This window comes from Chroicocephalus ridibundus, chromosome 23, assembly GCF_963924245.1.
Source record: "Chroicocephalus ridibundus chromosome 23, bChrRid1.1, whole genome shotgun sequence".
Lineage (NCBI taxonomy): Eukaryota > Metazoa > Chordata > Aves > Charadriiformes > Laridae > Chroicocephalus > Chroicocephalus ridibundus.
The window spans coordinates 6,305,571-6,333,563 of record NC_086306.1 but is presented as its reverse complement, the minus strand read 5'-3'; the positions used below and the strand labels follow the sequence as shown (position 1 = coordinate 6,333,563).

The 27,993-nt window shown below is 62.9% G+C and overlaps 1 protein-coding gene across 3 annotated transcripts; it reads right to left on the bottom strand.

The window, feature by feature from the left end:
- Positions 1–30: 30 nt before the first annotated feature.
- On the bottom strand, positions 31–25,908 carry TACC1 (transforming acidic coiled-coil containing protein 1). Of its 3 annotated transcripts, XM_063358539.1 has the most exons (14): positions 25,637–25,908; positions 24,879–24,997; positions 16,350–17,442; positions 14,928–14,963; positions 12,188–12,248; positions 11,425–11,623; positions 9,545–9,600; positions 7,001–7,135; positions 6,741–6,817; positions 6,339–6,382; positions 6,078–6,238; positions 5,451–5,557; positions 4,738–4,858; positions 31–4,162 (listed from the first exon to the last, which is right to left on the bottom strand). In XM_063358539.1, exons 1-14 carry the CDS (start codon positions 25,774–25,776, stop codon positions 4,094–4,096), a joined length of 2,418 nt encoding a protein of 805 aa, XP_063214609.1. In that variant the 5' UTR covers positions 25,777–25,908; the 3' UTR covers positions 31–4,093. The 3 variants fall into 3 exon arrangements, with proteins under 3 accessions (XP_063214609.1, XP_063214610.1, XP_063214611.1); XM_063358540.1 differs by lacking the exon at positions 14,928–14,963 and having other exon boundaries at positions 25,637–25,907; XM_063358541.1 differs by lacking the exons at positions 14,928–14,963; positions 16,350–17,442; positions 24,879–24,997 and having other exon boundaries at positions 25,637–25,906.
- Positions 25,909–27,993: the final 2,085 nt, after the last annotated feature.

The following is a 27,993-nucleotide window of genomic DNA, read 5'->3' as shown; positions in this document are numbered from 1 at the left end:
CAAGAGTGATAAACACAATTTTTATTCAGGCAATGAAACATGGAAAAAAAAAATATATTAGTAATCATTATAATAATCTCATTTGTGTGAGTATAACTCTTACAAATATTTACCTGACATATAAAAGGGAAAATTATCGTACATACAAAATTGATGGCGATGGCAGTTACATACATGGTACACCGCGATGGGGGTAGTAGTCAATGCAGAGAAAGTTCCTGCCTCTGGGGGGGGACGATTTGCAGTCGGGGGGGTTACTCGTTGGCACTTCATTGTAGACAGAGATCTGCCGGCAAATGCACACTCGCGCACAGCAACACCAGCGGCGCCGGGGCAGGCACCCGCCGCTCGCAGAAAGGGACACTGAAACTCTACTTGCAAGGGAAAAAAAAAAAAAAAAAAAAAAGAAAAAAAAGAGGGCAAACACAGCCAGGCCGCGATCCCGACGCGGGGGTATGTGCGGAGTTTCCCGGCGCTGGTCCCGCGGCTCGGCGGCGTTTGCGTGCCCTCGGCGTCGCGAGGCGTGCGGGGAACCGCTGCGCTCCCCTCCCGCTGCCGCCGGGACCCAACGGTCCTGCCCCTTTACAGTTACAAACACACGCCTTCTATTATATATAACTATAACCAGCATATATATATTTTTTTATATGTAACTATAACCATATTATAGTTAATAAATCATTCCTTAGGAATCTTCTTTGCCCAGACCGGAGGTGCATGCTGACAGGCACAGGAACGCCACCGCGCTGGGGCGAGAGGGGCAGCGAGGCGGGAGAGGAGAGGGCAGGGAGCAGGGACGGGGGGGGACACGCTGCCAGCGCGGGGTATTGCCACGGAGCCCCTCTCCGCGTCCCGGCCACCGGGAGGGGGCTGCCGGGGCACGGGGCCGTGCCGAACGCGGGTTGGGTCAGCACTGAAATCAAAACTTCTGCAATTTTCTGCCACCTCTGGGGCCAGAACAACACCCCCGAGACCAACCGACCTCGGACGCGCTGCGGTGGGCTCCCAGCCAGCCCCGGCCCCGAGCCGGTCACTGGGCTCCTCAGCTGGCCCTGGAACAGCAAACCTGGCCCAGGCACGGCTCATCGTCCCCGCCGGCCACCGAAACCGATTTCCATCCCTCAGGGCAAAGTGGGACGTAGCGACCCCCAGCCGGCGTGGGGCACACACACCTCCTGCAAAGCCACCCCGCGGGGCAGCGTGTCCCCGCGCAGGGCACCGGGCTGGGGGCTCCGTCACCTCCGGTCCCTGCCCAGACCGGCCTCCGGTGCTGCGGCTCCATGGCACCGGACCCGGGCCATCGCGACTGTCACGACCAGCACCACAGCAAACCCGGGCAAAACCAGAAACGAGCCCCAAATCGACTTTTAATGAGCTTGTGCAACGCTGCTCTGGTCACCTGCTCGCCCCCATTTCTGAACAGTTGGCAAAGAGAAAAAAAAACCAAAACCAACTCCCTCAGAAACCCCCGGGTCTCAAAGGGTTTAATTTAACTGCACGGACCCTCAGAAGGTCCAAAGGGGCAGCACCTTCCGGGGGTCACCCTGCTGTCACCGGCCCGGGAAGGGTCCCTCAGCCAGGCGGGGAAGCTGCTCTGCAGCGGGATGCGCACGAGAAGAGGAGGAGGAGGAGGAGGAGGAGGAGGAGGAGGAGGAGGAGGAGGAGGAGGAGGAGGAGAGCGGTGCAAAACCCAACGGCTGGTGAAACAGAGGGAAGGGGAGTCAGGCTCCAGCAGGCTGGGGCTGGCACTTCGACTCCCCCAAAAGAAACAGCCCCCGCAGAGCATCTGACAGAGGCTTTTCTACCGTCCACCAGCCCGTTGGAGGGACGCGTGAGAAGGACAGAGAAAGAAAAGAGGAAAAAAACGAGGGGAAAAAAGTTTTTTCCTTTCTGTCAGCTGTGCAAAGGGGTGAGCATTCAGCACGCAGCCCCGAGCGCTGTCAGCCACCGGCTTCCCCACTGCATGGCCACCAGCCCGTTCACTGGGCTAACTGGGAGCACGGTGAACAGGCCCGCGCTCTGCGTGCCAGGGCAGGCTGCTGGCATCTTTGTCTGCTTAACTGTATAATAAATTCTCTCTATACATAATATAACTAATAAAATATATATCAGGTGTATGGCTCTGATTTAAACAGATGTTTGCACTGCATGCTCAACACAGGCAATTAGAAAATAGAAGGAAAACAGCTCAATTCTTTTACAAAAAGGTAGCAGCAAAAAGGTTTTTGAAAGTCTTAGATAGGCTGGGTAGGGAACAGTCCAAACAGCGAGTATTTCCCCTGCGTGATGCTTTACAACTACCCCTCCAGGGCGACGGTAGAGAACCCTCCACCACTGCAGCTGCTGCCCGATCCTGTCCATCTGCCTTCTGCAGGAGGGGATGGTTCTGCCCAAGGGGCAGCACCCACAGCCCCACAGCACCCCATGGCATCCCCATGGCACCCCCATGGCATGCCCCAGCCCCACGGCATCCCCACGGCACTGGTTACTGCTCCGGACACCGAGCGCTGCGCCCAGGGCACCGCAGCCAGGAAAATACGGCCCCGCACTGCAGCAAGGCAAGGCTGGCTCATGCAACGGCGTTACCAGGGCACGGATGGGATCTAGACGGGGATTTAAACACACCGTGCCCCCCCCACAGAGCCCCCCGCTTCCCCGCACAGCACAAAGGCGACCTCAGCAATCCTGCTGCAGCTTGGCGTGTCCAGAAAAGCAAACACCTCCGAGACGGAGCAGGCAGCCTGCGTGGAGAGTCGGGTTTTGGGCTGCATCCAGACAGATTTCAAAGCGTGTTTTACTGCTGCCTGGATCTGCCTTTGCCTGTGAAGGCTGGCTTTTGTTTGCTTCTCTCAACATCCAGTGCTGTGAGGGTGTTTTTGACAGCAGCACAAGAGCCGGGGCAGTGCTGCGCGCCGCCCTGCCGCTCTGCAGGGACTGGGGAAAGGGCTGAAGTCGGCGAAGGGCGAAGCAGCTCAGGGTTTGCGTCCTTCCCCCTGCAGCACCCACGGTGGGGAACCGACCTCCCCGCGGCGTGGGGAAACAGCAGCACAAGCCTTGGCTTTGCGGATTGTAAAGCAGACTGGAAACCCCGCGTTAACAAGCCTCAGGAGGTGCCAGGGAAGGGACAGGGAAGACAGACGGATGGTCCCAGCTCCCCAGAACCAACATCTCCCCATTTCTGAAACGCCTCTTGGAGCAGAAGCCTCCTGCCCTCCCCTCGGCCGGGCTCTCCTTTGAGGGGACTTAAATTACTACTGGTGAAGTGGCCGTACCCGTGCTCCTGGGGGAACGAGACGTGTGGCAGGACCGTGCCCGACGGGAAGAAGTGAGCAGAGAGCCAGAGTGCTCATAAATGCTAATAAAGTGCACGAATGCAGAGACGTGGGCTTCCTTCCTCCCAGGCTGGCACAGCCAGGGACGAGGATGCGCTGTGCTGCCTTTCACCCGTGTACCAGAGCCTGGGACCAGCCCCAAAACCCGCTGATGTACTGGGAGGCTGCTTAAGCCACGGCATTCACGCTGGTGGCCCCAGACCACCTGTGGCGGGTGCCTGGGGTCCCCGAGCCCCTTCGCCGTGCACCCACGTGCCAGCTCCCCTTCCCCAGTGCAAGAGCCAGCGGCTCCAACCCCTGCATCGCCCACGTCTCGGGGCAGGACCTGTGCAAAGGAACACGTGAGGACAATAAGTGACAGAGCGCGTAGGGGCACAACTAGACCCAACCCAGCCCAGCCGAGGTGGGGACAGAGCCCGGGGTGTCACCTCCCAGCTGAGAGGTGACATCCGTGCAGAGGGACAGCGTGGTGGCCACTTGCTGTGGACCGCAGGAGGGACATGCACAGCCAGCCCGGCCGCAGGGAACCCATCCCAGAGGCCCTGGGGAGAGACGGGGGAGCGTGGGGACCGGCTCTGCCCGGGGACAGCGCGGGGACCGGCTCGGCTCTGCCCGGGGACAGCGCGGGGACCAGCAGCCAGGCGGAGCAGGCGTCCGGACGCGTGTGCTTCTCTGTCGGGGTCCCCGGGCGGTAAGGCAAGGTGCTCGGCGTCAGGAGAAAAGCGGCCAAGTGCAGGGCGCTGGGCGAGGGGCGGCGAGGCTCAGTCTGTCTTCCCCAGCTTCGCTATCAGCTCGTCGCAGATCTTGGTCAGCTCCTCAATCTCCTGGTTCTGGAAGAAAAGCAGCCCTTGAGGACCCCCGCGGCGGCACAGATGGGGGATAACGCCCGGGCCCATCTGCCACCGAGCCAGCGCGGGAAGGGGCAGCCGGCTCCTGCGCCTGTCCCTGCGACAGCCCCTCTGGGCATCGTCCAGGCGCCGTGGGGACCCCCGGGGTCACCCCTCCTCATCCCCGGCGGACCCCGGTGCTGCACAGAGCTCGGCTGCGAGCGGGCGCACGTGGGCAAGCTCTGCCCATGAGCCACAACAGCCAAGCACCTGCCAGCCCTGAACCGGCCCCGTCACCACACGCAGCCGTGCCTGCGCCCGGGCAGAGCTTGTGCCTCCTTCCTTGAGAGGGGACGCAGTCGTGCACTTAAACAAAAAACCCCACCTAACACAACCAAACCATCACAAAACACGAACAAAACAAGCAAACAAAAAAATACCCCCCAAAAAAACCAAAATACTTTCTGCGTCAAAAATCTGGAGGATACCTCCAGCACCACCAGGATGCTCAGGGCAGGAAAGGCAGGGATGCGGGGGGAAGGCAGAGGCAGGGATGCGGGGGGAAGGCGGGGGGTTACCTTCTGCTGCAGGGCTCTCTCCAGGGACTCCACCTTCATCTGCTCCTTGCGCAGCCCGGCATGCAGCGCCGCGCTCTCTGCTTTGGCCTTGGTGCGCACCTGGGCGATCTCCTCGTTGGCTCTGCGGTGGGTTTGGGGACAAGGGGACGCGGGTCACGCCTTGGGGTGCAGGCGGGACCACCGCGGCACAACCTCAGACCAGGCGGCGGCGCCCGGCTCCTGCTTGCCTGGGTGCCTCAGAGGTGGTTTTCCCATATGGAAAACCTGCGTGAAACTGGATTAATTCAGCTCCTCCAAACTCCTATTTGGAAACTCCGCTTTCTCAGAGCGAAGCCAGACCAGTTCCTCACCCACTCCTCTCGGGGCTGCCGCGTGGGGGTGAGCTACTGCTCGGGAGCTGAGCGACCCCTTCGCACACCACAAACACGAGGCCTCTGAAACGCGGGAACTCGTTAAGCGACTGTAAACAGACCGTGAACCTCAGTTTCTCCATTAAAAAAACAACTAAGCAGAGATCAGAGACTCCATTCAGGGATTCGGGCCGCCTCACTTAGACCCGTTGCCAGTCACTCGAGCCAGCGGTTGTAAACGGCAGCTTTTCACATCAATAAGCTCCTGATTTCCAACCTCAGGGAAGCCAAATGCAGACACTGCCCTGCAAGGTCCCGAAGCACCCCAAGAGCCCCCCAGCACGACCTCCTGCATGACCTTACTTGTCTAATTTTTCTTCTGCGTGGATTTTCAGGGCCTGATACCGCTGCTCCTCTTGCTTGACGCGGGTTAAGTAATCTTGGGCACACTTCTTCAGAGCTTCTTCATTCTGGAAAAAAAAAAAAAACAGTACAGCCATCTGCACGGGGGCTGAGCACGGAGACGGTGCTCTGACGGGGTGAAATACCCTGCTCCGAGCGTAAAAGAGAAAGGCTTTAAATAGAACCAGCTTCTCCCTGATGCTGGAGCCCCTTGTGGAGCCCGGCAGCACGGAGGAACGGTGTGTGGATGGAGGCAGGGGTTCTCGGGGCGCTTTGCCCCGGTACAGGCTCTTCCCAGGGCTGCAGCTCTGCCCAGGACACGATGCCCCGCTGCTGGCGGAGAGCGCAGAGAAGAGCCAGGTCCCCGCACTGCCTTCCCGGGGCATTTGAAAGGCTCTTTGCTGGTTTATCCAAAAACGAGCAGAGGACAGCGTGCCGCAGTCCTCCAAGCAGGGCCGGGGCACGTGAAGCAGCACCGCGTGGGACGGGAGAGCCACGGGGCTGCAGCACGGGACAACCTGGGGACAACGGCCTGGGGACAACAGCCTGGGGACTCTGCAGGGAGAAAGAGGAAACCAAGGTAAGGACCTTCTTAAAGCCTTCTAGGACGCCCTTCAGGTTTTCATATCTCCTGAAGAGATCCGACAGGGACCTCTCCACCGAGTTTAGGTCTGCCAGAGCCTGGTCCTTTTCCATCGTGAGCTGCTGCAGGTTCTTCTGAGACGTCATGTTTGTCCTCTGCTCATCCTCTGTGATGGAGCAGAAACGGCGGGGACACGGTGACTGAGCGGGGAGGGCTGTGACAGCCAGCTCCTGCCCCGCACGCCCGGCCAGGCGACGGCACCTTACCTATCATCTGCGCAATGGTCTTCTCATACTCAGCCACGATTTTCCTAGCAGGAAAAGATTAAAAAAAGCAGGTAAGAGGCAGCCATTTTTCGCAGAGGGGCACCGACAGCTCTGCTGCCCCTTCCCCAGGGCACACGGCAGCCGGAGCAGCAGCGGGTCTGCAGCGCAACGCCCGCGGGAGCTGCTCTACCCCAGCGCCCCCCGGCCAGCGCAGCTAATGGGATTTTATTCCTGCCACAAAGAGACCGGCGGCCTCAACACAGCGCAAGCACAAAGAGCGCGTGTCTCCCAACATGTCACTGATGGTGCCGAGCCGTATCATCCCATTACGGCCCCGCGTACCCACCCCCACGGGGGAGCGCACAGAGCCCAGCACCGCGCCGGGCAGGAGAAGGCTTTTACCTCATCTCCAGGACCTCCTGGCGGCTCTCTTCATACTTCTTCTTCCACGCGTTGGCTTCGATCTCCTTTGTGATTATCTAGGTTGTGGCAAAGACAGGACCCTTGGGACGCGCTCCGGGCGGTCTCCCTTGCTGCGACGCGCAGGGGATCAGCCCCCCCGGCAGAGCAGAGCTGCCCCCGCTCCCCCCGCGGTGGCAGCAGCCAGGATGGGGTGCGGCGAGGGGCAGCCCCGGGGGGAGGACGGGGTGCCCGGCGATTACCTCCTCTCTGATGAGCGTGAGCACGGCCGTCTTCTCGCATTCACTGAGGCAGATGCCGTCCAGGGGACTCTCGCTCCTGCTCACGCCGGTGACAGCCGTGGGGGGCTTGTCCATGGAGCACAGCCCCGGATTGCCCTGGGGGGAATCACCCAGCCGGGATGCTGCGTGGGGTGTCTTTTCACCCCGCTTCTCCTGTTTGGCGTGTTCTCCCCCATTTTATCAGCCTCAGCGCGGGCACTGAACCTCCCCACCTGCACACCCTGACAGCTCAGAGCCCGGTATCGGGCGCCCAGCAGAACCCAGATGGGGTTTTCCGTGCACTTTCTGCCCGCTCTCTGCCGGCAGCCGGAGGACACCCCCGGGCTGCCCCAGGGAAGCAGCATCCCGAAGGGGAGAGGGAGCAGGGGCCCGTTTCAGAAGGAGGAGACCCAGCTCAGGGCAGAGACGTGCTCGCTCCTGACATCCCTTCACTTTCCCTGCGGCTGGTTTTCAACTGTCTCCAGCCTGGAGGATCTTTGCTGAGTGAGAGCCACACGCCGGGGGTCTGCCAGGGCCCGGGGTCGCCTGCCTCCATCACCCCCCGGTCAGGTGGGGATGTCGCTGCAGCCGGCGCATCCCAATTGCTGCCAGCAGCTGCAGGGACGTTTGCCGGCCCTCGCTGGTGGCCCCAAACACACGCAGGAGCTGGGGGGGGAGCAGGCTGCACCCCCCTGCAGGGCAGGGTCCGGCCAAGCCAGCTCTGAGGCTGCTCCTGCTCCCCCCCCGGCGGGACAGCCCCTCTCATCCCACTGTGCCCAGCTCTCCGGGAGCACTCCGGAATGGGAGACGCTCACGCAGGGCTCCTGGCACCCTCCCGTCTCCATGACGGCTGCTCTGGCAAGGCACGAGGTGATGGTACCCCCCCAGCTCACTGCCTTCTCCCCCCAGAGCCCAGCTCCTTCCCACCAGTGCTGCAGACTGGGGGGACCACGCCGGGGGGAGAGCTCATCCTGCCTGGATGCCGGCCCCATCCCTTCCCTCGCCGGGGGGGGGGGGGTCCTGCAGCCTGAAAGGCCTCCAGAAAAGCATTCCTTCAAACTCAGGCTTACGCCACTGCCTGTTCCTCCTTTTATCATCCCAGCCCCAGTGACAGCCCCGAGCAGCCATCTCCTTGGGAACCGGCTGCCAGGCCATAAATAGAGAAGTGCTTCGGAGGAGGCATCTGCTTTTGCTGTGTTTTGGAAACGAGAGCACTAAAGCACTTCTCCCCCCCCCTCCCCTCCCCTGCGCTTTAACTGCAGCCCAGGTTTATGCACAACCGAGCCCTTCAGGGGCTCTCACTGCGGCTCGTGGCAGTGGGCAAGCGATGGCCGGTGGCAGGAGCCACCCCCAGGCGCAGGTTTGGGTCTGGGCAGCCTCACACCGGGGAGGTTCAGCCCCGTGTGGTTTTGGCAGCAGCCCCCCCGAGCAGGCACACCTCTGCCCACTGCCTGCCCCACGGCAAACCCCCCACGCCGGGGGCCTGGCATGACCCCGGCTCGTCTGCAGGAGCAGGGTCTGCCCACGCTCTCCCGGCACCAAACAAAAGGTTCACTTTGCCTAATGTCCTTGTGGGGCTTAGCGTAGTTAAATCTGTCTCAGAGAAGCTAATTTTGCTGATGTTGCTAATCTCATTGTCATCTGCTTGCCACCTCGAGCAGCTTTGGCCAGGGGTGACTAAGCTGGCACAGGGTCCCCTCTGCAGCGGAGGGGTCTCGGGGCCGCGCCGGTGGCTCCTCGGGGCACATCGGGGGTGTCCCCATGTAGATGTGCCACTGCCAGGGCGCCTGGGTCACTGGTGGCTGCAGAGCCATGGCTGGTTTCGTTAATCCCACCGTCTCTGCTGTCAGCTGCCTCCCCGAAAGCAGCGTTTGAGGCTCCCTTGTAGAAGCGACAGGCACCAACCGGCCGTCAGAGCCAGCCCTGGACTCCTGCACGTGAGACACAGCCCTGTCCTGCGGCTCGTCCCTTCCCCGTCATCTCCTCTGCCCTTCCACTGTCATTCAGCCACCGCCAAATGCAGCGTTTGCTCTCGCTGCCCTCCCACGGCCGCAGCCCTGGCTCCTACAGCCCTGCTCCGTCCCCACCATCTCCCCATCCCACCCACGAAGTGCCCACCCGGGGGGAGCCGTCCTCTGCCCGGCCCCTTCTGGCCTGCTGGGAAACCACCAGGAGTTTTAGCAAGTCCCTGCATGGGCTCAGCTCCCAGAGAAACTCCTTTCAGAGAGGTTTTGGTGGCACTTCTGGGATTAGCAGCAAGGTTTGCTGCAGTGTCCCCCCAGCCCTCTGCTCTGCGGGGCAGGAGGATCAGCCCTCCCGCAGCCCCACCGCCCTGACGAGCCGCACGCCATGCCGGCACCGCCGCCCAGCACCGCACCACCACCCCGCACCGCTGCCCAGCACCACAGAACCACCCTGCACCACCATCCAGCACCGCACCACCACCCCGCACTGCTGCCCAGCACCACACCACCGCCCAGAGCATCCCTGCGGGCGAGGGAGGAGGAAGAAGCAAGAGGCACTCACAGGGAAGATGCCGGGCCCATCCTTTTCCGTCTGCTTGGAGATCTCCTCTTCAAAACCTAAAGACAAGAGAATACAACCTCTTAGCTACCTGGAAAGAAGACCCTGGTGGCACATGCGGACTTGCTGGGATGCAGAGGGGGTACCCCTGAGTCTCTACGTCCCCTGAGCTTCCCCTCACAAAAGGCTTCTTTGTCCCCAGCTCTTGCAGCAAGGATGCATTCCGCATCCCTGTCCCCGGGCTTCCACCCTCGCAGGGAGGATGCATCCCGCATCCCTGTCCCCGGGCTTCCGCCCTCGCAGGGAGGATGCATCCCGCATCCCTGTCCCCGGGCTTCCGCCCTCGCAGGGAGGATGCATCCCGCATCCCTGTCCCCGGGCTTCCGCCCTCGCAGGGAGGATGCATCCCGCATCCCTGTCCCCGGGCTTCCGCCCTCGCAGGGAGGATGCATCCCGCATCCCTGTCCCCGGGCTTCCGCCCTCGCAGGGAGGATGCATCCCGCATCCCTGCCCTCCTGCACTCCCCGAGTGGAAACCAACACTCCCCTCTGGTGGCAGCTCAGCCCCGTGCCCGTGTCCCCGCAGCCACCCACACCAGCCATTGCTGGGGACGGCGGGGGGCCGAGGAGGAGGAACGGAGACACACGGGACACTCTGCGCTGTGCCGGCCGGCGCGGGCAGGACACGTCCCCGGGGTGAAGCCCAGCTGCTCGGGCCACCCCAAACAGCAGAAGCCTCAGCCCACGCCAGCTGGGCCTGACGCCCCGCAAAAGGAGCTGCCGCACGGCCCCCGCTATTCTTAACAGCAGCAGAGAGAAGACAAAAGCCATCTCCTCCCGTCTGCAGCGCGCGGGACACCCTGCCACCTCCCACAGCATGGGGGATCATTTCTGAACCTCCCTCAAACGGCTGCAGACACAACCGGCTACCCAGGTGTTAACGGGGCACAGAGAAAAAGCATTGCCAGAGCCCAGCTAGGAAAGGAAGGAGCCAACGTAATGCCTGGGAGTGCTGATTTCCTAGTGTTTCCCCCCATTCATCCCTGGCCTGGGTCACAGCACTGTCCCCGCAGCCAGCACCGAGCCTGCGCTCCCCTGCCTGGCCCTCCGAGACGAGCAGCGATAAATAAAACCTCCCAGCCTCGCCGCTGACGATCACATCTTCCCTCCCTCGAGAGACAAAGGACTGTCTTCCTCTCCCGGAGCCTGCAGCTCCGCACAGCTCTCAGGAGAGATGATTAATGGTGCCCGCGCAGGGGAGAGCTGCAAACCTTCCGCGCGGTAATTTCTCCTGCTTGCACCTATAACTTCGCTATTGATTAAATGTCATGTTGCCTGGCTTTTAATTATTTTTTAATGGATTGGTCAGAGAGGCTAATTACATCAGAGACTGACAGCAAAATGCCACCGGGAGCATTAGCGGGGGTCTCCTGCAGCGCCACGGAGATCTCCATCAGCCACAGCAGCCCTGCTGCTGAGGGGCTTTGGCCAGGGGTCCCTGCAGCCCAGGCACACACCAGGAGCATCCCGGCTGATCGCTCAGTTTGCTGGTGGACACTGGTTTTGGGAGGGCACTGGCTGCGGGGCAGCATGTGCCATGGGCAGGGAGCATCACGGACCCGAGCCATCTCCTCCCGCGGCGCCGTGGGGGGAGTGCCCTGCACCGAGAGGGTCTAAAGACAGCCTGTACCGTGATTTTTCCATAACGCAAGTAGCGCAGGTAAGCAAGTGGAGGTTTCATTATAACTTGCCCAGTCAGTGTAAATAAAGGGTGATGAAGCCGCGTTGCCTCAGTAGCACCACTTCCCTGCCAGAGGTTGTAGAGACGGCCCGGCTGCACGCACGGCGCATCTCCAGAGCCGGAGACACGGGGATGTTCCTCACCTGCCTCCGTGCCCTGCTTCACCGCCGGCACGGGAACGTTGGAGCACTCAAAGTACTCCAGGTCATCTTCTGGCTCACCCTTCTTCTCCAGCCCGGCCGGTTTCTGCGCGGAGGTGGTGGAGGCCAGCTTCTCCTCATCAGTGGCATGTCCGTCCCGATTTGCAATATCTGGGATTTCTGAGATCAACGCTCCTTCATCCTGCAGGATCAAGGCATGCGGTTAAGCAGGACTGAGCTAATCCACGGGGATCAGGCAACCGGGCTGCCTGGATGGTCCGTGGAAAGCACGGGAGGCTTAGCATGGCAGCCACCGACAAGCTGCTCCCCACCAGCGCCTCGGCAGGTTTCGGCAGAAGGAAACACATGGTGCCGGGGACAGAAGTGATTAACAGGCGAAATCCATTAACCCAACGACGGAGCTCGGCGCTTTGCCCCGGCCCACGCTGGGGAGAAGGGCTGAGATGGGGCAGACGCGGTCCCTAATGAACCATGTGGAAAAGAGAGGGTTTAGTGGCCAGGAGCCCCCCTCCAAGGGACAGGCTCACCCCGGGGCGGGCACCAAGCACAGCTCTCCTCCATCCCTTCCCACCAGGAACCGCCCATGGAGAACACAACACGTTCTCCCTGTGGCCGGGAGCTGCCGCTTTCAGGGAACCATCCCCTCGGCCAGGGGCTGCTCAGGCAGACGCCAGCCCGGAGCTTCCCACGCCGCCCTCCGAGCATCCCGCGTCCAGCCGGCGGCTCCCGGTGGGATCCCACCTACCTGAGCGCCAACGTCCAGGGCCAGGGACTGCGTCTCGTAGTGCTTCACCTTGCAGCCGCTCCTGCGGGGGAGAGAGAAGGGGGGGCTGAGGCCGGGGCCGGCGGGGGCTGCGCTGTGGGGGGAGGCGGGGGCGCGTGCGACACAGCCCAAGCGGGGGGAGGCAGCCCCAGCCCCAGCAGTGCACCCGCCGCGAGCCAGCGACCCCACTCACCAGGGAAATATCGAGGCACGGCAAGTTCTGGAACGAACAGGAGGAACGAGCAAATAAAACACACGACTACACAGCCATCGGGTTTGTCTTTGAGGCGTTTATTCCTGCCGAAGGTAAGGATCGGAAAAAGGACCCCGAGGTGCTGACGGCGAGAGAAAGAAAGGAGCCGGCAACAAAAGATTTCCCTTGCTGCGCCCTCGCCCTGTGCGTCCAGCGCGACGGCGTCCCCAGGTCTGAGCGCCCAGTGATCTTCCGGAGGAAGGAGCCATTTCCAGGCTGCCTCATGCCCTGTCCCCGCAGCTGGAGGTTTGTCGGGGACATCTCCGCAGCATCCACGTGTCTCCCGCGTCAGTCAGACCGTTAGAGAGCTCTGCTCTGCTTGCAGGAGAGCACCGGGACGACGTGCTGCGCCTTGCACGCTCCCTCCGCCCGACGCGACGGCTGTCCCAAGGAGAAGGGCCTCGCGGAGGGGAGGAGGCTCAGCTCAGGTTGTTCCTGCCGGTGGTCCATGGCTGGATGCCCTCCAGCCAGGCAGCTCTCCCTGGGACCGTGTCCTGCGCTCCCCGAAACGCACCGCCGGCAGCGCGGCCGCAGGGCTGCCGGCACAGCCGCATCCCAACACACCGGGCAGCGGCACCATCCATCGGCACCAGGCAGCAGAGGGGCAGTGGGGGGGCAGCCCCAGCAGCGCCGGGTCCATGTCACCAAAGCCCGCGGGAACCCAGGGGCTCAGCTGTGAGACAACACACGTCCCGGCACTCGTCCCTGGCACGTGAAGGAGAGCACGAGCTCTCCTCCCGCGTCTCACCACCTGCTCGCCCCACGTTCAGCATCTTCCCCCACTCTCTGCCATGTCCCAACCCCCCGACGACAGATATTCACTGAGCTGGGGTGCGAAGCCCACTATGGGTACGTGGGGAGGGGTCTCCACCTCCAGACTCGGCGGTCCCTGCAGGGCAGGGCTCGAAGGTTTGCCATGAGCCGTACCAAGGTCTAAAGAATCTCCCCGCCCTGCTTCGCTCCAGCCCCCCCGTCCCACGGCACACGTGCACCAGCGCAGCGCAACGAGCAACGTGGCACGGCACACGGGAATTTTATTTGCACGCTCACATGCACACCTGGGTCAGCGTGAAAAACCGCTCTTGACTGCTTTTCTCCATCACGCCCTAATGGGAGCAGCCAAACTGCAGCGCCCCGTGTCCTCGCCCCGCCTCTGCTCCGACACCTCTGGGGCCGGGGCTCCTGGATCCATCTCCCCCCAGGACACCAAGGGAACAGCTCTATGGCTCAAGGGGAGGGGGATACGGGGAGAAGGCAGCCAAGGCGGACGGCGCCGGCTCTGCCCCGCAGCCGGGACACGCAGCGGGCTCCCAGCTGGTCCACGCGCAGGCGGCACAGCACGGAGCGCCCTGTCGGCCCCGCCACGGACAGACCCCACTGTTCAACACCGCGCTGTAAAACGGCACATCAGCTCCCGGCCGAGGCACTGATGTCAGTGCTGGAGCCCGGCTCTAGTTCTGCCCGCGCATACGGCACTAAGCGGAGAAGGGGGGCATCGGGAGGGGTGACATAAGATCAGGAACTAAAGCCCAGCACGCTCCTCCCTCCGGCTCCCCTCGCACGAGAGCAGAGCCCGGGGGGGCTGTCAAGCTGCAAGAGACACCGAGCATCGCCAGGACACTAAACGGGGGTAACACCGGCCCCTCCCGCGTGCCCTCCCCGCAGGATGGAAGCGCAGGGCGGCAGCGGCCCCCGGGGGGGCACAGCACGGGGCACTCGATATTTCACTGGTGTCGGAGCGCGGGGCTGCCCGTGCCGGGGGGACAGCGGGGCCGCGCCGCAGCAGCGCAGGCCAGCGGACCAAGGCTGCTTTACCGGCGCTGTGCTTTCCAGCCCCTCCAGGACCAGCGCCACCGCCCCGGCTTCGGGCACGGGAGGGATGCTTCAGGGGACAGCCACAGGCACAGCAGCGCTGGCACCCACCACGGGTCCAGAGAGAGCCCTGTTGGGAGCCGGCTGCGAGGGCAGAGCTCCCCTGAGACCGACACATCCCAGAGCCAGAGGAGACAGACCCCAACTCCCTCGCCTCCCAGCTGATGCTCCCCACCCCAGCCCTCGACAGAACCCTCGCCCTCGGGGCTAAAATCTACCCATCTCTGCAGGGACCTGGATTGCACAGAAGCCTGTTCCCCCTCCGTCAGCCGACGCACGGGTTTCGGGTGCCTGTGCATCATCAGGAGGCGTTGCGGGTCGGCATGCTGCGAGAGCAAGCGCAGGCGCACGCTGCACCCCTCCTCTCCCTCTCCTCTCCCTCTCCTCTCCCTCTCTCTCTCCTTTCCCTCTCCCAGCTGAGCTGCCGCGGGGACCCGGCCCGAGAAGTGCGGGACACAAACCAGACAGCAGAGAGCACAGAGGGCAAGAAGGAGCCTGCATGCCATGGAGAGGAGCGGGGCCAGCACACACCCAGAGAGAGAGGACAAAAAAAACAGCAAAGGAAAAGAAGAAAGAAATACAGAAGAGAGTACTTACAACAGAAAACAGAGAAATTTCACTTGTTCAGTAGTCCTGATGCACCAAAGCACGGACAGGGAGAGAGACAGACACATGGAGAGAAGAAGAGCGTGTGAAAAGACCTGGATATTAACTCTCATCTGGAGAAGCACAGCGAGTTGCCCGGCTCTGTCTTTTTGGAAGGAACACACGGATCAAAGATGCCCTGATTCTGCGTTTGCTATTTGCCGTGGCAGGGGGAAGATTCAACCGCGAATCCCGCTGCCGGGGGAGGCGAGTGCCCGGAGCATCCCGTGCTGCTCCGAGTGACGGGGAGGGAGCCTGGAAATCCCCCTCACCGCCTGCTCCGGCTCACCCACGGTCACGCATGGGAACGCCGACTCTTAAAAAAAATCCGTATTGACCCTCTGCAACGTATTGCCATAAGAAAAACATCCAACATAAAACCTAGCAGCAAAACTAAGGTTACCCGCTCTCCCTGTGAAACCCACTCTCTCGTTTTCCCACTGGAGCACGTCAGCGGAGTGACGGCTTGTTTCGGTTTTGCTGCCAAACCAGCCACAAACTCCTAAAATTTCCCCCTTTAGGCTGATGTCCTGCTTAGCCCTGCAAGGGGTTCCGATCGCCCGTGTTCAGCGCGATCACACGTTAGAGCGGGAGGACCCAAAATTGGCTGGGCAACGGTTCCCCTGTGCAGCGCCCGCTCCGCTGCCCTCGCCCCCGCAGAGCCCAGCTCCCCCTCCGCAGGCTGAGGCTTCGGCACTGCCCAGGCACAGCTCGGAGGACGTTTGTGATACAACGGGTGAAACACCAAGAAAATGGCAAGGTTTAGCCATTAAACCTCTTCCCAGAGGAGGGTAACGCCGTCTGCGTTCCCAAGAGGCACTGTGAAACGTCAGCATTTACATGGGGGTTTTAAATTGCTCGGTTCAGGAACTAAACATGCACTTAAATAGTGGAGCGAGGGCCAGCAGCTCCCTACCGCCGGTGCAGATGCGACACAAGCAACAAAGGATGTGCCTGTTTGACCCCCGTTCTCCTCCCCTGCTGTAAAAGAAGGAGATTCAGCGGCAGCTCACAAACGTCCCGGCAGCATCTGATCCACCAGCGCCAGAACACCCCGAACCCCGGCGTGGGCTGGGCAAGCCTTCCAAGTAACGGAGCCTTGGGTACAGGTTTGCTCCCGCTCCTCGACCCCACGAGGGGATTTCCACGGGGCGATCCTGCGAGCCGGGGCACCGGCACCGCTCCGGGACACCCGTCCCTCTCCTCCCATCCTCTCCCGAGCGCCCGGGGCAGGGAGAGGGGAGCTGCCCCTCTGCCGGGAGCCGGGGCGGATAACACCGGGGAAGCAGCAGCGGAAGGCGAGGTGCACGTCGGTGCTGCTCGGGAGGCACGGGGACAGGATCGCCACGGCCACCGCCGCGCACCGGCACTCACGTTATCAGGCGCGACTTGGGCTTCTGCGGGGAGTCTCTGCCTTTCGCGAGATCGTCCTGCACCTCCAGCGTCTGGGACTCGAGGATTTCGTTGAGGCTGTTCTCGGCGGCGGGGCAGGAGTCGGGGGCGGTGCTGGCGAGGGTCTTGGTGGGCTTGAAGGGATCCACGGAGTCAAAGTTATTGGGGTCGAACTGGTAAGAGCCCTTGGGGAGCGTCGGCGAGTGCTGCAGCGGGTTGAGCCCCGGGCTGTCCCAGAGCGCGGGACCCAGCCGGGGGGAGCCCCGGGGAGGCGGCGGCTCCGTGGGACCCCTCTCCGCGTCCTCGGCTGGTTTCTTGGGGGACTCTCGGTGTCTCTTCGGCGTCAGCTTGCTGGCCGGGATCCTGCTGCCCTTCCTTGGCGTAGCTCTCCTGGCCTCGGGGCTCTCCCTCCCCTCCGTACCATCGACCTCAGGTTTCGGGACCTGCTCCTTGGGCTCCAGGGCCAGGTCCCCGCCCAGGTCCCCAGGGGTGCCGCTGGGCTGGGAGAGGTGGCGCGGGGCTGCTGGGGGGGAGCTCTGCAGCCGGCAGCCCCCGGCCACGAAGGGGTTTACACTCTCGTCGTACTGCTCGGGGTCGAACTGGTAGGATGCTCGGGGCAGCGGGGTCTCCTCTGTGGTTTCTTCCATCTTCCTCCCCAGCGAAGGGGGTTTCTCCTTCCCGAGCTGGCCCCGGCTGGGTGAGCTCTCCCGGGCCAGAGCACCAGCCCTCGGCTCCACCAGCCCCGTGCCGGCGTCAGCCGCATCCTCTCCTGACATGACGCGCTCCCGGGCAGCTCTGCCGGCATGGGGCACCGGGGCTGGCTCTGCAGCGGGCACGGCGGTGCAGCCAGTGCCAGCCCCGCTTCCCAGCGTGGCTGGGGGCTGGGGTCCGGCCGGGGGCTGGGGTCCGGCCGGCGACTGTGTCAGGGACGCGTCTGCAGGGTCAGGTTCCCCTTTAGTATCCGAGTTGGCTTTAGGGGCTCCGGTCTCTGGTTGAGCCTCATCTTTGGGGGGCTTCCCAGGCGAGCTGTCCTGGTCGGCTTCCCCTACCAGCAGGTCACCATGGCCACCGGGCTCTGAAAAGATAAAAGGAGCCAGTTAAACCCCCTCCTGCCGTGCACCCCCCGCCAAAGGGGCTCCTCTGCCCCGCTCACAGCTGCTCCAGGCTCAGATTTTATGGGGGATGCACCGACCCAAAGCTCAGCCTCCCCGCCTGCCCGCACCACGGCGTAACCCCGGCTTCAAGCACTGTCTGTAAGATTTGAAGTGGAGAAAACGTACACAAATTGCGAGCCCCTGTGGGGAGGCATTCTCCGCACCGCGCAGCAGACCCACCAATATCTCCATTTGTGCCTTTCCTCGCCCCCCACTCGCTCCCACCCAGGCGGCTGCGAAGCCCAGCGAGGAGGCTCCCGAGGGCCAGACCCCACCGGGACCGACCGCGGGGCAGCTGCTCCCAGGGCAGAAATACTCGCATCCGAGTGGGAACAGCAGTGCCAGGGAGTCACTGCTCACCTGGGCAGAGAGTTAAAGGTTACCAAGAGGAATTTGGGGAACCATGGCATGAGAAACCACCATGGAACGAGATTAAGCAGGTCCTGGGGCGAATGGGAAGGGGATGCTGCGCTTAATGAATAAGGACGTAACAGGCTGCGGAGGGGATTTGGGGCTCCGCTGGCCGCATGTGGCTGGTGCCGGGGCTGCGGAGCGGGATGTGCCCCAGGCAGAGGGAAGGTGTCCAATGCAAAATGCTCCCCAGGATTTGGCCACCGCACCCCGAGTGCGGGAGCGGGTTTGACAGCCCCCTGCTCTCCTGCGAGAGAGACAGGGGCCCGACGCAGGGATGCCACGTGGTACGGACAGTCCTCACCCACACCAGGAGGGAAGGGGGGCACAGCAGAGCAGTGAGACCCCCGGAGAGCGGCGATCCCGCAGGGAAGGGCCTGCTGGAGCAGCCGTGCCGCTCAGCACCGCGGTTTCCATCCTGCCTGCCCCCTCTCTGCAGAAATCCCACCTGTGCTTTTATGCCGGGCTCGCCACGCCGCTGTCAGAGTTTCTTAATCACAAATCCTGATCCATGACTTAATCACTATTACTCCAATCCCTTCCCCTAAATCCTTTTACTGTTTAATCTTTTCTTTGCTGTCAGGGGATGGGGAAGCTCCTTATGTACCGAGGCACCCTGAAAGCTACACCCACGAGCACCCAGAGCCAGGACCGCAGCACGGGCAGGCGAAGGCACAAGAGAAAACACCCGGTGTCACATCCACACCTCTTCCCCTGCATCTCCACCAGGGACCACTGCACAGACTCCGGGGATAAGGCAGAACGGGATGCTCGGGGTGCTCAGCACCCACCAGGGAGCACGCAGGACTCGCAGCTCTCGCTGGCACCTTTCTGCGGACACACAGCCCGGGCAGGACCAAACCAGTGCTCGCCCGAGGACTCGACTGGTTTGAAAAGCTGTCTGGGAGCAGCGGCATGGGTGATGCTTATGCCTGGGAAACCTGCCTGTCCCCCTCCCACTGGCACACAGGTGGCAGCCGCGGGGGGAGTCGTCCCCCGTTGGCCAGGGGATGCCGACGACAAGCTCCCGCAGCCCCGAGCGCGTCTCCCTGGAAAGGCTGCTCCTGTTTGCAACCAGCTCACGTTCGCTGGTGACCGAGCGAGTCACAGGCTGGCAGGAGAAGGAAAGTGAATCAGGCAAATATCTGGTCCCTGGGCTAATCCAGGACACCCAGCCAGTAACCCTGACTCAGCTGATGGCTCGTGGTTTGCATAATTGATCTCCAGGACGCTAAAAGCCATGGAAGTGAATCATGAGGGGCTGTGCGCTCCCTGAGACTGCAAAAAAAAGCTCCCTCCGACTGCAAAAAAAGCTCCCTCCAAGCAGACATTGCCTTGTTGCCCCAGAAAACGCATCAGTAAACACAAATCCAGTGGATACGTACTTGGAGTGCAGCCAGCAAACACTCCGAGGCAGCGCCTGCCAGGCCCTTCCATCATTAGGAACCAGGAAAACCTCTTTAACAGACCCCAAAGAAAACTTTATTACACTTGCTGTCTTGCTCAGATGCTTTAAACCTCACCGAGACAGCCCTGAATAGAAGAACAGACTTCAAAGTCAGGGCGAAAGGCATCTTTTAAATGCATTTTACATTCCCACTGGAAGGTTTTGCAGCCGCCGTTCTCACAGACATAAGCCCATCCTGGTTTCTAACCCAAGCAATGAGTAATTACTTCTGGAATAACAAGCCGTCGGCACGCAAACCACCTCTCCTCGCCGGGGATGGCTGCAGGGCGGGGAGAGGAGACGGGACGGTGCGTGTGACCGTCGCTCAGAACCACCATTTCTGCACAACAGCTCCAACCACCTGCCCAGGCCTTCCAATTTTGCGATTCACTCGTTCTCTGCCCCCGAGACAGCTCCGCTCCCCCCTGCCTCCAGCACAGCCAGTCCAAGAGGCTGAGGAACTGGAATATACTGGGAGACGGCAGGCGTGGGTGAAGGAACGCTCAGGAGCTCGCCAGCGATTTTGGCAATCTTCTGAAGTAGGGCCATCCCTCCTGCAGGCTCTGGGGTTGGTTTTTTGCCCCTTCTCTGGCTACCAGACAGGTATTAATCACTCGTGCGCGCCAACAGCCACGCTCGGCGCTGCGGCTGAGCGACAGCCCCGGGGAACCGAGGCAGGAATGAGAGCTGAGGGGGTGGCGAGGAGCCTGCCCACCTCCACCGCGAGAACCCCGTCCGCGCCCTGCCCGAGCGCGCACGCAATGCCCCACAGTCCTGACTTTCAAGCCCCGGGTTTGCCGGGATGCCGTCACCTTCGGGACTGCTCTACAGGAGGGGCAGGGGCTGGCTCTCCAGCCCTACGAGGGATGAGCTATTCGCCTCCCCGGGGGCCCACAGCCTCGGGGGCCGAGGCCACCCCGGGACGGGCTCGTGTTGGCACTGAGGTCGCTCCATACAGGGGACAAAGGCAGGCAAAGCTGCGAGGTCAATTAATTCTCCGGAGAGCGCTGCCAGGATGAAGAGCGCGATGGTTTGTGGGGCAGAGCCATGGCCGCAGGGACCTGCTGGGACCGGGGGGGCTCCCAGGGCACCATCCCTCGCAGAGATGGAGAGCCGGCCCCCGCCCCTCTGGCAAAGCAGTCCCGAAGGTGACGGCATCCCGGCAAACCCAGCCCACACGGGTCCCCCTGCCCAGCAAGGGCTGGGGGGGACAGCCTGGCCCCACGCCACCCCCGGCCCCAGCGGTTCCTCCCCCTCTGCATTTCCTCTGCCTCCAACGCAGCCTCCCATGAGCTGCCAAGCAACCGGAGCGCGCGTTCCTGCGGGAACAATTACACAGGATGCAGAAACCAGTGACCCGAAGAACCTCCGGGGGCTCGGGAAGTGCCCGGATCCGCACCCCGGCCCCCGCCGCCCCGAGCATCGCGATACCCTCAGTGCAGCCCTGCCTGTTCCCAGCCCCGCCGACCTGCGTGCAGCTCTCCCTGTTCCTCCACAGCCCCCGCCTGCGTTTACATCCCGAAGCGAGCCCGGCTCCCCGCCACCCCCGTGCAGTCACGCCGGAGAGCCGCCGCGCCGGCTCGGCACACGCTCCCTCCGCTCACGTCTCCTGCCAGGGAAACAGCCAGCACCTCCCCGGCCCAGCTGCCCTGGCCATCCTTTGGGGCCCAAACCGTGCCAAACGCCCCACAGGACCCCAGGAGAAGGCAGCCTGGTAGCCACGCTGCCACACACGCTGGCCCACCGCACCAGGCGTCCCCCTCGGACCAGGCGTCCCCCTCGGACCCGCTCTTCTTGCGGGCATGCCAGGCGCTGCCTTCAGCAGCATCCCGAAAAGGTGACCCCCAGCCCTCCCGTCTCACCTCTGGCGCTGTGCCCGGCGGGTGGGGACCTTTTAGCCCCAGCACGAAAACAGGCACCGCCAGCAAGTGCTCGGTGACTCCAGGATCCATCCCAAACCCAAGCACAGCCACTCCAGATGCCCCAAAAGAGGAGCTGCGCCGGCCGTGCACGGAGTGCGAACCTGCTTCTGGGCCGGCCAGTGTACATGGAGGGGATACTACAACGTGGAAACGGAGATTTTTTCTTTATTCCCTAAAGAGAAGCGTACAGAAAGGACAGTCTGGCACCGCAGTAATAGGCACTCTGTGCATGTGCATTTTAATCGTTAGGCTTGTCTTCCTCGGGCTGAAATTAAACACAAACACCGACTTACTAAACAGTTCTCCTGCGTGCCATCCCTCGCTCCCCGCAATGAATCAGGAAGACTTGGCAGCGGCAGCAGCGCCGCGATGCAAAGGCTCCCGGCGCCCTTTTCATCCCACGTACAGCAACCGAGCGAAGCAGCAGCGATCCTCCGCGCCGCCCGGAATGCCAAGCGCCTGGAACAACCCCTCCGCTCTCCGCAGCCCTCGCCGGGGCCCGGGCTCCGTGCTCAGCCCGAGCGCGCACCCTCCCTTCCCCGGCGCGCGCAGGATATCTGGCCGGTGCATTCAGCTCAGGCTCACGCGGCTGACGAGTTCTTTCCTCTTTCGGCTTTCCGCTTTTGTTTAACAGACGTTGATCTATTTTTAAATCTATTCTGTTAAGAATTAGCATACCGGCTAACGATGCTGCCGCTAACGGCACCGGAAAACACGTGCCCGGCGTCAGGGTAACAGAAGTAAAAGCCGACGAGCCGGCTCCCATCACTGGCGGCTCCATGTTTGCTGCTTCGGCTCATTTCCTTGCAGAGAATATCTCCTCCTGGCAGACGACGGAGGACAACTTCAGCAAGACTGGGAGAGGCTCAGAGCCTCCACCGCCCCAGACACCAAGAGGGAAACTGTTCTGAGTGACCCCGAACGGGCACCAAGCCTGACGCAGCCCCCTTCCCGGGGCAAGGGGGCCGGCTGGATTTTTGTCCCCCATAACAGGGTTTAACGCATCCAGGCCACCTCTCAGCTGGGCGCACGGCACAGCTTCTGTCTTACGAGTTTCCTAACCCTCTTTATTCCCAAGTAAGGGTGAGACTGCGGCTGTGAGATGGAGAATGTCTGCTCCCACCGGCCCCCCCAAGCCCGGGGGGCTCTGCCTGCCCCCGAGCCCGCCGGCAGGTTGGGGCTTGTCCCGCTGGCCCCGCGCTGGCCCCGCCGCGGCCGGCACCAGCGCTTCCCCTGGGACCGCAGGGCAGCGCCGGCACCGACACGCAGCCATTACGCTGCATCGCCTGCCACCGTGGCGCGCACCGCCGCGGCTCGGCGGCCGCAGCCGGGAGGAAGGGCACACGCTGCTGCAAAACAGCACCGCGAAGATGGGGGCTTAACGTAGGGATAACCTCAGGCGGGGTGACTTAACACCCCAGGACACCTGCCGCACACCCCAAACTCTCACTGCACCCAGGGAATCCCTTCCCTTCACCATTTCAGAGACTCCGAGGAGACGCAGCCGGAGCCACGGGCAGGGCAGGGATGGAGCTGGGTGCGGGCAGGGCAGGGCAGGGATGGGATGGAGCTGGGCACAGCAGCACCACGACTTTGGCCCTGCCGTCTCCAACATCCCGCTCTCCACCAGCCAGCACGGAAAAACAGCTTTTGCCAGAGATCACCCCCTCGGCGACACTGGAACCTTTGTGCACGGGGCAGCCGGGTCCCTCGCTGCTGTGCCAGGCTGGCCCCGAGGAACCGCTCGTCCCAGGACGCCAGGGCAGAGGCGCATCTGGGGACGGTGACACCCTGGAGTCTGAGGCAATGCACTTCCCTGAGCAGAAGCTGTGGCAGAAGTTATCCTCATAGCTGCTAGGAAAGCCTTTACCTCCCCTCTCCCCCTCCCCAGACATTATCCCCCAAAGTAAAGATGCCTCTGTCATCCCTTCTTAAAAGAGAAGGATTATTCCAAGAGCTGTGATTATCGGAAGCCATTGCAAGCATTCAAGAATCATAGAATAGTTTGGGTTGAAGGGACCGTTAAAGGCCACACAGTCCAACCCCCTGCCCTGGGCAGGGACATCTCCAACTAGACCGGGTTGCTCAGAGCCCCGTCCAGCCTGGCCTGGGATGTCTCCAGGGATGGGGCATCTCCCACCGCTCTGGGCAACCTGGGCCAGTGTCTCACCACCCTCACTGTAAAAAAAATTCTTCCTTATATCTAGTCTAAGTGTCCCCTTTTTTAGTTTAAAGCCATTACCCCTTGTCCTATCACAACAGGCCCTGCTAAAAAGTTTGTCCCTGTCTTTTCTGTAGGTCCCCTTCAAGTACCGACAGGCAAAGAAAAGCACAATATTGCAAGTCCCACAGCGGGGGCCCTGCAGCAGCGACCGGCAGTCGGGCAAGAGGAGGCAGAGGATGCTCAGGATGGTCCTCCCAGGCCCCCCTGTGCTGCCCTCCGTCCGACAGCCCCGGGGACGCACAGACGTCCTGACACTGCCCAGTCCCCTGCTCTGCCCAGAGCAGATGAAAGGGGAGGTCTCCCCCCCTGCCCCTGCCCTGATAACCTCCAGCGGTTGCTGCAGGGGTGCCGGGGCTTCAAAGCCTCCTCCTGGCAGCACAAAACCAGACATAAACACCGAGCTCAGCCACAGACACCAACCGGGATTGCCCCTGGAGAGGGGGGTACGACGACAGGGGGGAGCTGGTCCCCAGAAGGCCAAGGGTTAATGGGGAGCCGCGCTCAGAGGAGCAGCAGCTGGTGTGAGACACAAGGACAAACCAGCAACAGCACGGGACCCTGCCAGCAAAGGAAACCCCCCGCGTTTTCAGCAGATCCCTCGCAATTTCTCCGGAAATGGGGTTTAGAGGCGTTGAGCTTTTGCATCTTTAACAACAGCTACACAGCAAAGACACCTGACTGCTGACTCTGGGGAAAAGAGACCCCGCAATGAAACCTCCATCACTGCCTGCTCCGGGGAGGACACAAACCCAGCACCACGCCAGCTCCTGCGCAAGAGCCAAGGGCGAGCGGCACACGGGGCACGTGTGGGGCAGCTCCCACCAGCCATCAGCCCTCTCCACAGCAGGCACCGACGGGAGGCAGCCCCGAGCCCCGCGCGGTCTGCGAGGGAAGTGGCAGAGGGCAGCTGAACTGACAAAATGATTCAACGGCATCTCGGTTCCTCTCCATCAATCCATCCATCACAGCCATCCCGGCTGCAGCCTCTGCATCCCTGGGCAGCTCCCAAACCCGCGGCCGGGCTCAGGGACAGCAGGAGGCTGCAACCGGTGGTTGCAAAACAGCGCAAGGACAATTTTGTGCTTGCATAGGCACGAGCCAAGGAAGGCAAACTGACTCTTCTGAGCCTGCAGAGCAGCCCCCTCCCTCCAAATCGATTCACTAAAGCGAGAGAACAGCCTTTAGCGCAGCGCACAGCCCTGAGTCCTGGCATTTGAACCATCCAGGCCATTAACCACAAAAAATGTGGCAGGCATTATTCAAAACAAGAGACTTCTCCTCCTTGACCCCACCCTGATTTTCCGCATCCGGAGCAGAGAACCGAAAAGCAGAAGGTGCACGCTGGCTCTTTACCTTGGGTCCCGGCCTCAGGCTCCGGCGATCCCGGTGGCGGTGGCTCGCAGAACTCCTTTACCGGCGAGCAGGTCGGCGTTTCTGCTTCAGGGGTCTCAAAATTACCTTCGGAGTCCGAGCTGCCGAGGGGGGGGAAAAGAGTGAGGAATTACCACTTTCAAGGCTAGCTCTGAAATCCTCCACACTGCCCACACATCCAGCCAGACCGGCTCCCGGGCCGGCCGGCCGTGGGCATCCTGGGGCGGCCGCTCGCTCCTGTCCAGCGGGACACGCTAGCAAACGGAAAAGGGAGAGCAGGTGAAACAACATCGTGAGCGTCCCCCCTGCGCGCCCCCGACCCTCCTCTCGGCCGAGCCTCCGGGGATGCTTCTGCCAGGTCCTTCCCAGGCTGGCGGAGCGCCCAGCACGCACCTCCAAGGACACCCCGGCCCCGCCGCCGTCTCCCCCCGCGGCTCCGGAGGGCAGCGGCGGAGCCAGCGTGGGAACCGAGCCCTGCCGCCCCCCCCCCGCCCCCCGGCATCTTCCCATGGGGGAGCAGCGCCCAGCTCCGCCGGGCTCCGGCCACCGAGGGGCTCGGCCGAACCCCCCTCCCCCCCGCCAGGTCCCGCGGCCGCGGACCCCCCCGGGCAGCCAAGCTGACGGCGGGCAGCGAGCGGGCAGCGAGCGGGCAGCGAAGGGGGGGGACAGCCGGCATGCGTGGCCGTCCCCGCGTCCGTGGGACGGCGGCCGGGGGGGGGGCAGGGGACGCGGTCACTTGCCTGAAGCCGAGAGCCGGCGAGTCTTCCTCCGCCGCCGCCCCGCCGTCCCCCCCTTCGGGGCCGCCCCCGCCCCGCACCGCCGACCAGGTCCACCGGGCCCACTGCACCGGCGAGAGGATCTGCCAGGCGCTGAACGCCATCGGCCCGCCGGAGCTCGGCCCCGCTCCCCGCTCCGCTCCCCGCCGGGCTCGCCGCGGCCGCGCCGCCCCCGCCGCCGCCAAGGGCCTCCCCCGGACCGTACGACTGGCGGCGGGGAGAGCGCCCGCCCCCGCCGCCCCCCGGCGCCGCCCGCCCGGCACGGCCCGGCCCGCCCGAGCCCCCCCCCCGGCCCCGCCGCACGCCCGCTCCGCCCGCCGGCGGGGGGGATGCGGGGGAGGATGCGGAGGGGATGCGGGCAGCGCCGCCGAGACGCCCCCCCCGCTCCCGGCCGGGCGGTGAGAGGCCGCTGCGCCCCTCCCTCGCTCCCCTCCCTGCCCACGCAAACTCTCAAATCCACCTATTTCTGCCCAAACGCGGGGCCGGCGCATCCCCTGCGGGGGTTGTGCACATCGCTCCCAGCGCCCGGCCAGGCGCCAGCCCCCAACCCCCTGTCACCCCCCCTCCGGGAGGCTGCACCGAGCCCCCCACGCCGAAGGACCCCCCCCCCCCCCCCCCACGCAGGAAGGCAGGGGCTGTGAAACCAGATCCCCCCCCACCCCGCTTTACCCCGCATTTCTCGGGGCTGCACCTGTGCTGCAGCACAGCCGGCGGGACGCAGATTCCTCCCGCTCTCGACATGCCAGCAAACCACCCCCCCTTGACTTGCTGGGTGCAGGCCGAGCGGCCCCCAGGGCTCGGGACAGGGGGGGCTGCCCAGGGCCAGGCGCAGCGGGAGAGGGGCAGAGGGCAGGGAAACACCTGCCCCCTCCATTTTCCAAGGAAACGCCGACTTCAACAGCCCTGGCCGATGCTATATCCTTCCGTGGCAGCAAGTTCATTTATTTATTTATTTATTAGACTATTGTTGTTTAAAAATAACAGCCAACAGTCGCCGCAGAAATAAACCCTGCCAGGCTGGCCTCCCTCCGGAATCCTCTCCCTAACAAGGGCTCCTGCTCCCAAATTACCTCCCCCCATGCTTGCTAGCGAGGGGAGCGTAACATGACTGATGCCATACAGCGTCCGAAGCGCTGGGAGGAATGTCCGGCACTGTTCCGGGCAGCGGCATCTCCGGCTCCGGACGGTTGCTGCCGCAGAGCCCGCAGCTCCCCATGGCCCCGGGCGGGCTCTGCCCGCTCCTGGCGGCAGGTCCCCGGGACAACCCGGGAAAGGGCAGAGAACCGCCCGGCTGCAAAACCAGCTCGGCCCATTGCGAAGAAGTGCTATTGGCCCTCAGTAACCAGACGAAGCGCTCACGTGGCAGCCCAGACCACAGCCCGATGCTTTCCTGTGAATCATCAGCCAGCTCCGGGCGTGAGGAATGCCTCCGCAGGGCAGAGAGGTCTCTGGGCCAGGCCAGACCCGTCCATCTGGTCTGGCTACCTCTGACACCAGCCTCTATCAGACACTTCAAAGGGCTCATTCCTCACTGCGGAGCATCTCAAATAACCTCCCTGCAGGGATCCTTTCTGCCAAGCTTCCATCTGCTGGTGTCCTTATTAAATATATGTGTCATTGCTGCACGCTCTTATTGTCTGGCCTCTGCCAAAGAAAATCTCTTATCCCTTCATACGACGTTTCCAGACTTCCACAAAGATACCTCTGGCTCAGCTGGAGCAAAGGTGCTGCCAGTCCCCACCGCGGGGCAGGGGCAGGAGCAGGGTCCGGACCCTGGGATGACACCCCGGCCACAGCACCCGCTGGGGTCCAGGGGACAAGGAGCCCTGCAAACCTCCCTGCTGCTGCGTGGAGGACACTGAGCAAGAAGGGACTAAGTGACGCTTATCACAGCTTAGCCAAAAACCAAGAGGCTGAAGCAAAAGCAGAACCTCAACATCCTGTCGCCTACGTCTGCTGCGAGCAGAAAGGAGCAGGCTCCTTCCCACCACCCGCCGCGGCAGAGCTGATCGCTGCAGATGAATTTTACATAAGGCGATGCTCAGGCTGTGCCGCGGCGTGAGCGGCTCTGCAGCACGGCTGGCTGCAGCCCCAACTCCTCCTCCCTCTCCCCCTTCCCACCCGCCGCTGCCCGAGCCCACGCTGACCCAGAAGAGCAGCCAGAGCGATGGCAGCGCCGCGTTTCAGCACAGCTGACGGCTGCCAGGCACCGCGCAGAGGACAGAGAAATGCGGGCAGTGCGGGAGCCGCAGCCGGTGCGGTGCCAGCGGCAGAAGGAGCTGCGGCAGCGGGGAAGGAGCCGCACAGACCGACTTCTGCAG